At 54.5% G+C, this 11,576-nt stretch overlaps 4 protein-coding genes across 4 annotated transcripts; 1 reads left to right on the top strand and 3 right to left on the bottom strand.

Annotated features, from left to right (window-relative positions):
• Positions 1-122: 122 nt before the first annotated feature.
• Positions 123-1,748, bottom strand: FIBRA_03802 (uncharacterized protein; the record flags this gene model as incomplete). The annotated part of the gene is made up of 5 exons (XM_012325629.1): positions 123-675; positions 725-885; positions 938-1,006; positions 1,055-1,336; positions 1,398-1,748. The coding sequence occupies 5 exons, from the start codon at positions 1,746-1,748 to the stop codon at positions 123-125; spliced, it is 1,416 nt and encodes a 471-aa protein (XP_012181019.1).
• A 2,785-nt stretch (positions 1,749-4,533) lies between these two features.
• Positions 4,534-5,771, bottom strand: FIBRA_03801 (uncharacterized protein; the record flags this gene model as incomplete). Its single annotated transcript, XM_012325628.1, has 4 exons — positions 4,534-5,434; positions 5,493-5,565; positions 5,638-5,717; positions 5,767-5,771. 4 exons carry the CDS (start codon positions 5,769-5,771, stop codon positions 4,534-4,536), a joined length of 1,059 nt encoding a protein of 352 aa, XP_012181018.1.
• Positions 5,772-5,952: 181 nt separating this feature from the next.
• On the top strand, positions 5,953-8,342 carry FIBRA_03800 (uncharacterized protein; the record flags this gene model as incomplete). The annotated part of the gene is made up of 6 exons (XM_012325627.1): positions 5,953-6,459; positions 6,512-6,627; positions 6,683-6,815; positions 6,880-7,601; positions 7,744-7,936; positions 8,238-8,342. The coding sequence occupies 6 exons, from the start codon at positions 5,953-5,955 to the stop codon at positions 8,340-8,342; spliced, it is 1,776 nt and encodes a 591-aa protein (XP_012181017.1).
• Positions 8,343-9,604: 1,262 nt separating this feature from the next.
• FIBRA_03799 (uncharacterized protein) lies at positions 9,605-10,862 on the bottom strand (the record flags this gene model as incomplete). Its single annotated transcript, XM_012325626.1, has 6 exons — positions 9,605-9,908; positions 9,964-10,076; positions 10,194-10,427; positions 10,481-10,603; positions 10,666-10,769; positions 10,832-10,862. 6 exons carry the CDS (start codon positions 10,860-10,862, stop codon positions 9,605-9,607), a joined length of 909 nt encoding a protein of 302 aa, XP_012181016.1.
• Positions 10,863-11,576: the final 714 nt, after the last annotated feature.

Below are 11,576 nucleotides of genomic sequence, written 5' to 3'. Positions count from 1 at the left end.
ACTAGTACATTCCTACGCATGAGATAGAGGTATCAGCGACAGTTCATAAATCGTACAACAACAGTTCAGATAATAGAGCAATAAATATCCGTCCAAATAAGGAGACTCGTGAGTGTTCATGTTCAGTATTTTTGTCGCCAGGGATTGGCTTTGGCCGCAGCGCGTCGGAGAGCCCATCGCCTGGTGAAGTACGTCGCCACCGCAATTGCAACAACGCCGAGGATAACACCAATAGCAATGCCTGCCTTCGCGCCGGACGACAAACCGTGATTGCTCGACGGAGACGAGGGTAGCGGGGACGGATTTGCCGGGTTGCCACCGAAGGGCCAGTAGTCACCGCCTTCCGGAGGGAGAATACATGTCAAACTGTCGCCGTCGCTGACATTCTGGAAGTCAAACTGTTCGGTGGAGAGTTGGACGTTATTCTGGTCGATAACGAACGGAGTGGGCGTCGGGACCGCGTCGCTCGCGGTGCAATTTGGACCGCGGGCGCCAATAAAAGTCGTGTTCCCGACCAGGACGTTGTTTTCGACAGTGAAGTTGTATGCGGAGGACATCGCAATGGCATACCCGAATGCGCCTGTGAGCTGATTGTTGAGAACGGTGCCTGAGGCACTGACATTATTCCCGTATTCATTGCCGAACCAGGTGCGTGGACCAATGGCAATACCAATCCTGCAGGCAACGTCAGTGTCAGCGGACAAGACGACGCAAGCATACTTACTTGATGATCACATCGTCCTTATTAGTGCCGTATGTTTGGTTAGAAAGTTCCTTGCTGGTGGCAAAGCCGCCTCGTATAGTGTTGTTTCGTACAATCGTGTTCGTAAAATTACCCTTCCATGGTTCATAATCTACCATATTGATTCCACCTAGAAGTGTGTTCTGGAAGGGCGGTCAAAAGGGGTCACAGGCACATTTAGATGTCTACACTCACGTTCTCCACCCATATCGTGTTATTCTCAACTAGAGTACCAGGAGAACCAAAAACGACGATACCACCATCCTGTTGTGCAATCAGAATCAGATGCCATCAAATGGCAAACCGACTTACCGTTGGGTTGTTAACCATGTTGTTGCGTACCAGGGTATTCATGCAGCTTATACTGAGACCATCTGACCACTGTTGGAATGCATCATTTCCGCATGGACCAATATCATTGTTCTGAACAGTCGCATTGGTGCACTGGAAGGTGCCTTCTGCGACATGTAGACACGACCAGCCTCTGGGGTCAAACGAGCGGACATATTCGATCAGTTGACCAGAATTATCACCACCCATCTCGATGTTGGCTCCACCGGCTATTTCGCTCCCGCCCAAGCGAGACCCATTGATCTAATAGAGCAAAAATATGAGTGAAAGAAGTTTCGTATTTTAGCCAGCACTATGAACTTACTTGGATATTGCGCAACTTGATCCCGTCACAGTCCGCGCAATTCCCGACGATAGCAGATGTTTGTCCAGTATTGTTGACTACTTCTCCGGATACAACTAATGTTGCGCGTTCGTCTCCGGTCGGGTATCCGACGGTGCTAATCTCTTGGTCGTGTGCAGTAAACGTTAAAGGGGCCGTGATGTAGTACTGAGTGCTAGGGCATAACGGTAGCGTATATCCAGGCCCGGATGAGTTGAGCAGCGTGTTCAGTCGGTCAGTGACGGTATTCTGAGGGTCAGAAGGCTCGCAGTCGCTGCGAGGGTGCAGCCCGGGCGGGACTCTAGCAATGTAGTGAGCGACACGATGGTGCATGTTTGAAAGATCGTGGTCTACCTGGGGAACAAATCGAGACTGCGTGCGACATGTCTCCGATGATGGAGTGTGCCGGTTACAAACCTGGCTGATGTGCTCGCAAAGAGGACTGTTGAGATGAAAAGGAGTGATAGATGGGGGGAGAGCATCATAGAGTGTTGTCAGCCAGGACAAGACGAGGTCGGGTAAAATACAGAGAACGAGTATAAAAAGAAAGAAAGAAAAGAGCGGCAACAGTGCGCCGATTGAAGACAAGAGAGCCTTGAAGACGAGGAGGACAATGCGCTTGGTGGCGAGCAACGACCGCCACGCTTGTTACCATATATGGTAATACTTATTATCCCCGCCAATGCCGCCTCGCGTTCTGCTCGCGTTCGACACTCCTCATTGTTCCCGCCGTCGTTCTGCTCGCCTTTGGCGCTCCTCATTGTCCCCGCCGTCGCTTTCTGCCCTTGCATCTATCTAAATCAGATGAATCCTACTCTTTGTTCGCGGAGTCTTGGCCGTATACTATGACAGCTACAGCAGCGCGCTCTATATCTCATGATGTCCTCATCTCATCATTCTGAGCGAGGACGCAGCTGCGATACGTTCGTCTCATCCTAGGGGCTCTGCTGTCACGCTATAAAATCATCACAATTCACTCTACAAAGTGCTTACTAGAAAACCTGCTTCATGCGAATTCAAATACGACCGTACCACTGGGCAGGCCGCCCCCAGGCTGTGCGATAGATGTCTGGAGACGAACATGGTGATTTGGTACCTATCAAGGAGCACTGGAGACCCCATATTGTGCTTCTCGCTGTCTAACCGCACTTTATCATCGCTTTCCTGTGACCGATCCTTCCCCAATTCGACGAATTAAATACGCGCAGTGTCGCCTGTGAGTGTTTTTCCTATTCGTCGTGCTCCGTACTTGGATTATGGTGATATGTTGGCATTGCCTCTGCGGCCTTGCAGACGAGATCATTAGAAGCTCTGGGCAAGATTTAGGGTGTGGAAACGTAGTGCAGGGCCTCTCCATTTCCGTGCCTGCGTCCGCCAAAAAACCTCCGATCTGAATCCACTTCGTAGCCCAGATACGCATGAGCAAGCAGCTATATGGGCCACATGATTATCACGTCTTCCGTGCCGAACATGAAGTTGACATATTACTCCCCACACCGAGTGCTGCGGTGTATGAATTCGAGCGTTGCGCGGCATTTGCTGAGGTCGTACTTCCATTCTCTGGCGCGACATCGCAGTCACCTGGTATCCGCTCGAGCATTTGCAATAAATGCATTGATTGCCCTGGCAGTACAACCAGTGTCACGGTTTTTCGACTGGCGTCACATGTGCCGCCTGCCTGAGGATTGCCGCACGCGGAGTACGAGACGGGGGGGTGCAGTGTTGGGATGCTGCATTACACCTCTCCGAAATGCTACCTCATCATATCTCCAGATGTGGCAGCTCGCTTGAAGCTCCACGGTTCTGCATCGCCTGTTAAGGGGCCTGCATTGCTCCGCGCGTATCGAATGCACCGGTGTCTCTGACAGGCTCCCATCTGCGATGTATAAATCCGGGTATGTGAGGTCAATTGGCTCGGACGGTGTATGTGGAGGCGATGCAGATGACGAGACGAGTCATATCCGGTCATTGTGGGCAATGAACCTTGTATGACAGATGGACTATCGAACGCGCTCGCTCTCTGGGAGCTTTGTGTGGCTGGAGCGGCAATGTGCTCACCATCCCTTCGGCTGCGACGCCAACGCTGTGTAGATGGTGATTGCGAAGCAAGCGGACTGCCAGATGCTGTGAATCCATGCAAGCCATTGGCTGACTCTTATCCCTCTCGAGCGCGAGCATCCATGCGCGAAGCTGGTTCATTGACCTCCGCCTACACTCTTCCTGATCCTGATGAGATGCAAGTTCTGTACGTATTGCACAGCTTCAGGAAGATATCACTCGCTGAGCCTCGTCGAATCCCTCGACCGTCCATGGGCCCCTTTGCTATCAACGCCAACAAGTTCCAGCCAGTTCAGCCATAGATTCCGATCACAGCAATGCGTTCCTCCGCACACATCCTCGCCCCACTTCTGTCTTTGCATAGGCGACAGAATCTCTGTCATGCGGACCCCGATCTGAATATAGGCCTTTGCATCATCTTTATGCGCGATGGGCCCGCATTGCTCTCCCGGCGGCATTTCGCCTTGCGCTAGCCGGTGATTTGGGCCCTGTCTACCCACTGCCAATGGCTTTTTGCTCACCCATGATTGGACAAACGTGCTCCTCGCTATCTCAAGTCCAGTGGCAAACGGCACTGCGCATGCCTGCGGATTCCGGAGATATGGACGAGCTTCATTCAGAATGTGGGCTAGACCTGGGGCTTGATCTGTCGGGTTAGTCCACCCCTTACTACGTATATACCCACGCGCGTCCAAGGCACCTCGTGCTTGTGAGATCCGTCTTTTATCAGCCGATTCAATGGACCGTTTCGTGTGTAGCGGGGGGTAGGTAAGCAGCAGCGTCGGAGTCGCTTGGAATGCTAATAGGGCACGGTGATTTCGAGAACTTGGCCACAAAGAGTACAAATGATCACTTTCCAAGATATTGAATTGGATGCAGTTTAGTTACATGATGGGAAGATAATGGAACTGCTCGCTAGTTGAAGTGCGGCGCGGAATGTCACGATACAACAGCGACCGACGCGCCGAGAGAGCAGTGGCGTAACGCATCCAAAGGTCTGGTATTTGCAAAGCGGCGTGGCGGAACACCACAGCATCACAGCATCGATGAAGCGCGTGGTTCAGTCATCATCCCTACGGCGTCGTGACGGGAGTGTTCGGTCATGGTCATGACCGTGACTCTCGCGGTCGTAGTGGGACCCCGTCGCACGCCTGTCGTCGTAGGGCCTAAAGCCCGGTGAATGCGAACGCAGCTCTTGAGCTTGAGCACCCCGTGCGGGAGACCGATTGCGTGACTGGCTTCGCCTTCTATCCGGGGAGTAACGAGCCCTGCGGCTCTCTCCGTCCCTCTCACGGAGCGGACTTCTGCTGCCCGAGCGCATCCTACGCGCCGGGGAGCGGCTACCATATCGGTGGTCTGCACGGTTTCCAGCCCTGCTGTCGAGCGATTTGAGCAAGTCCTCAATGCCCCTGACCCCTGCGGACTTGCCCGCCTTTCGTAGCTTTTTGCGCTCCTTGCGGGCACGCCGTTCCTCTGGGGTCTCGCCCTGGTGCTTACTCTTTCCCTTCGAATTCAACTTGCCCTTTTTTGACCGTTTCAGGGCCCTCTCCTCCTTCCTCTTCGCGACTAGGTACTCGTACATGGGATCCTCTGGGTCTATTGGTGGACCCGAGTCCACAGACGAGTCTGACTCCGCATCGTCTTCTGTGGCGTATTTTTGCTGCCGTGAGTGCGCGATAAGGGTCAGTAGGACATGAAACGGACCAATAATCATCTCAGGTTTTGCATTGAAACTCTGCTCCTCCCTCTCCTGCCATTCGCCATCTTCACCCTTCACCTTGGGCTGCTTGTAGTCCTTCACATGGTCAACACGCAAAGTCCTCTCTAGGACATTTGCACTGTTCAGATTGTCTACCGCGAGGATAGTTGAGCGCTGGTCCTCGTACATTAGGAATGCGAAGCCCCTGGTCTTCCCCGTGGCCTTGTCACGAGGCATGTTTACGTCCATGACCTCGCCGTATCTGCGAAGAGGGAATCGAGGGTGGGCGGAGTGAAGAGAGGCGGAGTGAGACGGCCTACTGAGAGAATATTGTGATGACATCCCCTTCGGTCAAGTCAGAATGAAGACCTCCAATGAAGATGTATGCAGAGTCTGTTCATTGTTGTTCAGGAGAAATACGCACGCTTCTTTAGTCACCACCAGGTGGAAAACGCACGAACGCACCTTTATAGTCGTCATGCCAGGAGCCTGTCCCGCCAAGGTCGAGCTCGCGTTCGTTGATCTTGTTAATCTCACGAACGACGCTGTCATGTATGTGTCAGTACTTGGGAATCTCGAAGTGATATGGCTTACTTCATGGCCGTGAGACGACTTGAATGAGCAATGAGTTGAAGAAGAGTGGTCGACGCTGTCCGAGTCGAACCCGCTTCCGCGTCGGGGCGCGTACCATAACGAGCACGTGCCCGACGATCGAAGTGGCAATTTTCGGTCACAGATCACTGTGCTTGCTCTACTCTTTCAACGATCTACAGGACACTCATGGCTTCATTCTCACTGCCGCCTATCAACGACAATCCGGATGGAGGCTGGGGGCCATCATCCTCCAATCTGCCCGCGCAATTCAAGTTCAAAGATATTCCGTACGCTCCGTACTCCAAGTCAGACAAGCTCGGTCGATTTGCCGACTGGAACGACATATCTGGCGACAATCGTCAAAATGTAGGCGTTGCATCTGCTCAGGCAACTGCTCGTGGAAGTGGCCCCGGAAATCGGGGAAGGAGGGACGGTCAACAGGCATTTGGCAGCGGTACTGCCAGTGCATTCGCGTACTTCCATGCTGAGGACGAATCGAGTTTCTCACTTGTGGATACCAAGACAAATGCAGCGCGCAGGGGGGGACCCCTCGGCAGAGGCAGAGGTGCTGGTAGAGGTGGCGCCGCTTCCAGGGGGGGCGGCCAACGAGGTGGACGCGGTGGATTTACCGGGGGACGGGGCGGCAACAATGCCCAACGGGGCGGAAGGAGGGGCTGGAGAGATTGGGAAAAGGTATGTGCACATTTTCGTGTTCACGGCCATTCTCATTTGCTGAGTGCACTAGAACAACCGTGCGCGCGAGTCCTCAGTTGCTATCTCTCCCGATTGGTCTATGCTCGAGGAGGTCGAGTTTCATCGTCTTGCAAAACTGCGGCTGGAAGTTGATGAGCCTGAAGACCTGTGAGTATTTGTCCTATTTTCAATGCACACTTGGCTGGAACTGATCACTGTGCAGGGATTCGTACGGGCGGTTGTTCGCGTACGAGAAATCCTACGATCGTATCACAACAAAAACGGAGAAGCCTCTCCAATTGGTTGATCGGATTAAGTACAATACGACCACTTCAGACGATCCTGTAATCCAGGAGGTTAGCGACCCTACTCACTACCCGCGTGGATAAAAATACTTACCGAGGCCTTCTCCATTGACAGTTGGCATCAAGGGACACAGCTACGGTGTATACCACGGACGTTATCCTCAGTGTTCTCATGTGCGCACCACGTTCGGTGTATCCATGGGACATTGTCATAGTTCGCGAAGGGAACAAACTATTCTTCGACAAACGTGACGGCGGTCCGTTTGATACCGTGACCGTTAACGAGAATGCCGCCGATCCTCCGCAGGATGCCACAACCGTGAACCCGAACAATCCCAACGAAAAAGTCGCGGTTCCAGAGACCCCGTCCATCAACACGGCCACATCGCTGTCTCTCGAAGCCACTTACATTAACCAGAACTTCGGTTTCCAGTCTGTCATTGAGACTCCTCCCCCACCGCCCGTGGACTTCGCGAAGCCGAACCCCTTCTACGGGCCAGATGAGACGGAGCCCCTTGCATCATGTGGGTACCGCTATCGTGTGTTCGACCTTGGTATCACAGAGGATGAGGACGTCAGAATTTGCGTCCGGACGGAAGTAGATGCGTATACGCCAGGGCAAGGAAACCCTCGTGCCGGCCAGGGCCTGGTCACAATCCGCGCCCTGAATGAATTCGACTCTCGTGCCTTGGGTGCGGGTGGTGCGCCGGACTGGCGCGCGAAGCTGGACTCACAGCGCGGCGCAGTTGTTGCCACTGAAATGAAGAACAACAGCTGCAAGCTCGCGAAATGGACCGTGCAGAGCGTGCTCGCTGGTGCAGAGCTGCTAAAGATTGGGTAAGCCACTTGTACACAATCATTCAAAATTCCCGTGGAGTGGGCGAGGGGGATGCCTCCCGTCCATTATCTGTCTCAACCGCGCTCATCGTTCAGCGGTTGTCTGTGCGCAACGATCGCTAACCCAACGGTCCACGTCTAGATTCATTTCTCGTGTAAACCCCCGGGACAATACCCGACATGTCATCCTGAGCACGACATCCACGCGTCCCATGGACTTTGCCGCGCAGCTGAACGTGTCCCTTGCCAACGGCTGGGGGATTGTTCGCACAGTCACGGATATGTGTATGAAGCAACCCGAGGGCAAGTATGTCCTGGTCAAGGACCCAAACAAGGTAAGGCCTCGTATTCATGTTTGCTGCCCGTCCTCGGCCGCCATCATTGGTTAGAGAATTCAAGGCAGTGCGTCATGGATGATTTGTGCGGCGGCTTGGGCCGTGCTACACCCGCGAGTTCGTTGCCAACCTCGCCGTTGCGACACTTCCCAGTGCCTTCTCTAATCTGCGGTGGACGAGGTCTCATGTGCTTGTCTATACCATTGGTTTGGGACGGCAAGTGGTACATTGGTTCTTCCAGTGGCATCTCTTACAACGCTGTCTTTGAGCTCGAAGACTTACATTTTTTGCTTTATTGTAGCCGGTAATCCGGCTCTACGCCGTGCCAATGAATGCGTTCACCGGCGAGGACGAAGACGACGAAGGCGCTTTCGACGGCGAGGAACCCGACTCCGCTGTCGCTTGAAGTCGAGTCAGCATCTGTCGTGTTGTGTATTACCTGCATGTAACATGTGTATCCCCGTGCTACCTGTATCTGTACCTCGAATCATTCACGGCGCACAAAAAAATCAGAACACCAATGTGCCACCTCGAGATTTGCTGTGTTCCCAGCTTACGTCTACGCTCCCGTACGCACGAATATGCGCGCACGGTTATCAGACCCTTTCAGCATCAGTCCTCTCCCGCACAAAATCCTATCGCTTGTGCTACAGTTTCAAATGTGTGCAGTCTTCCAGAGATGCGACCGCTGCTGTGGATGGGCCCACGCCCATCCTGCCCGCACTTACTCATTCTGCACTTAAGCGACGCGGATGAGAACGAGGGCCGACGAGATGGCTGATCTGGAGATGCAGCTTTTAGCACGGAAGCACGTCGGCAGGCACGCCCGACAAGGCGCGCGCGGGTGCAGCGACGCGCCCGGCAAGCAAGCACGCAATCCCCGCTCCAGGCGCGGACACTCTGCACGGTTGGCAGGCCACGGCGAGGAGCTTGCGTCGAGAAGATCGTTGGAGGGGCGTATCCGCGCACAGCGTTGCACGCACTGCGGGCTGACAGGATCCCTCGGCCCCAGAGCGTGTGGCGGCAATCAATCTCTGCGCTGCGACACACCGAATCTCCAAGATCCAAGGGGGCCTCTCTTGGCTGATAGGCACGCCACGACATGCGTCACGCTCATGGTGGCGGCGATGTGCATCTTGCCGGGCGACGGAGGGGGCTGCTTACCGGGCCCGCGCGGCGAGAGGCCCCGCTAAGCCAGCCTGGGAGATCACTGCATCAGCGGAAGCCACCACCAATCCATATACGGCCGTGCAATGGTACAGAATGATATGCACAGATGAGGCTCATTTCGTGCGGCCAAGGCGCTCCCACCCCGCTACACGTCACGCAGAGCTGCAGTCGGCTAGTGGCCTCTAGTGGTAAGACGTGCCGGAAGCCAAATGCCACGGGTGCCATGGCGACGATGCATACAGCCCAGACTATGGTGTCTGCCAATGAGTGCGGACATGGAGCGGGATCACGTCTGGGAACTGAGGAGGATTGCGGCCGCAGCTTCGATGTTCGGGCTGGAAGGCAAGCGTGAGTATGCGTCGCATCAGGCCCACGACGAAACGCATCCCCAGTGCAGCCCGAATGTGTTTACAGCATCCGCGTCAAAGTGAAACGGATGCAGTCGGACTGGAGGGAAGCAAGAGAGGGGGGAAAAAAACTGGGAGGGGACACGACGGCTCACCTTCTGTGCATGACATCCGTGATCACATTCCGCCCGACGTTCGGGAACATCGCGGTCAGCGTCTGGATATCAGAGAGCCTCTGGTCCGCCCTGGTCGCGCGCCGCTCAGCTGGCCGTTCCGAGACCGACGTTGTCTGCGCGCGATGCTGGCGTGCGGTCGTTACCACCTCAGAATCCTCCGCGGCCTCCGATGACTGAGCTCTGCGGTTCTGCCGCTGCTCGGGAAGCACTCGATTCGTGCGCCGGATCGCCTTTTCCGCGCCGAGCAGCGGGGCCAGACTCTCCGCAAAACGTCGGATCCTAATGAGATTGGCGTTATTCTCCAGTCGTGAGCGGGGGGACTCGGGCTGCTGACCTATATGGCACCCTCCAGCTCTTTAGCTGGAGGATGTCCGATCGGTAAACGTAACCCGAGAGGAGGCCGACCGCGACCGGTATCGAGCCGGATGGAAAATGCAGTATGAAAAGCTAGATGGACGGTTAGTTCCTGGTTTCACAGACGGACGGAGCTACAAAAAAACGCAGAGCAGACCGGCTGGTTCTCTCTCTTGGGGCGCAGTTCTCGGGGGGGCGCATCCGGCTTACCTGTGCAGCTAGAGCATACAGCCAGATCTTGTCGCTGAACACAACCCCGAAGACTTTCATTTGGTAAGCCTGCGGGACCAGTCGCATGTACTGGTATAATATGGCGAAGACTATGGAGATGGGCCCCGAGGGAATTCGGTTGAAGAGCACGCCAGCGGGAGGGACCACTTGGAGTGCGAGAAGCGAGAGAAATGTGGTAATGGTGGACACGAGCGTCGTGACGACTAGAAACGACTGGCCCGGGAGTGCGTGAAGAGCGGTCCGCGCATCAGCACAGTAATGCTCACTGCATATTTAGAGCTTCCAAAGGAACGTTCGATGTGGACCCCCGCGTTGAACAACAAGAGAAGGATGAGGAAGACGTCGCTCGAGTTGGCACAGGCAATGTGGTGGCTCAATAATCGCCAGTACTACGGTTGTGCGGCGCCTTTAAAATTGGCTCATTTTTACGAGCTTAAATTAAGTTACTCACTTGATGGTGCTTGGAGATGTGAGGTACGAGCTGCAAGTGCAGATGATGTTGGACATTGAATATCCCTGTTGCCGCAGAGACAGTCACAATTCCTATCATCAACCCTGTTCGCAGCGGGGCCCAGAGGGGTCATGTACAGTCAATAGTATACGGCCAGTAATCTTACCTTTGGTGACCAAAGCATTTTCGAACGACATTACTTGCAGTACTAACGGCTGCCAGGGGGAATACGGGATTTGCTCAAGCGCGCGAACGCGTCACGATCACGAGGAGAAAGGAGAACAAGCGCGCGAATACCGTGAGACTTGTCACGAGGCTGCTATCCCCTGCCGACTTTCCCGCATGAACGTCTTCGCGCTCCTGCTTACTGCCGTATTTTTTTGTTCAAGCGTGAAAGCTCCGATACAATTGGCTCAGCGCCATACGACATGTCTTTCTTCTATTGTTGTTTTTTTTTTCCCGCCGTCTCGTATCTGGCCCAAATTTTTATACGCTTCCTGCAAATTAAGAGGGCCTCCGGTTCGTATCTGCACCGGTCGTTCACACTAGCTTGAAGTATCGATGCCAAGGCTCGCGGTCGGCGCGAGTTAATATGACCACTCGGCGGCGCGGTAAATGCGGGACTGGATGCTCGGAACTCTGGGCACTGGCGCCAGAAGGGTCCGTGGACGTCGCTGCGCTGGACACGACTCGCGAGGGGGGCCCAATGCGGCCCAGCTCGAGTTTTGGGTTCGGTGCACGGCCGTGACGTGAGTGGACTTCTTATCTCGGGATTTTGGGTGCAGTCCCCCCGCTGCGTGTTCCTGAACCTTCACTCTGGTAGGCTGTGCGGCGAGAAGCGAAAGGGTGTGTCATCATGTGCTCACGTCAGTGTCCTTTCTCGTCGTCCGAACCGGGCTTTTTTTTTTTTT

Source organism: Fibroporia radiculosa, assembly GCF_000313525.1.
Source record: "Fibroporia radiculosa TFFH 294 genomic supercontigs, scaffold2313, whole genome shotgun sequence".
Taxonomy (NCBI): domain Eukaryota; kingdom Fungi; phylum Basidiomycota; class Agaricomycetes; order Polyporales; family Fibroporiaceae; genus Fibroporia; species Fibroporia radiculosa.
Note: the sequence above shows the minus strand (reverse complement) of the source record. Positions and strands in the feature narration are given on the sequence as shown.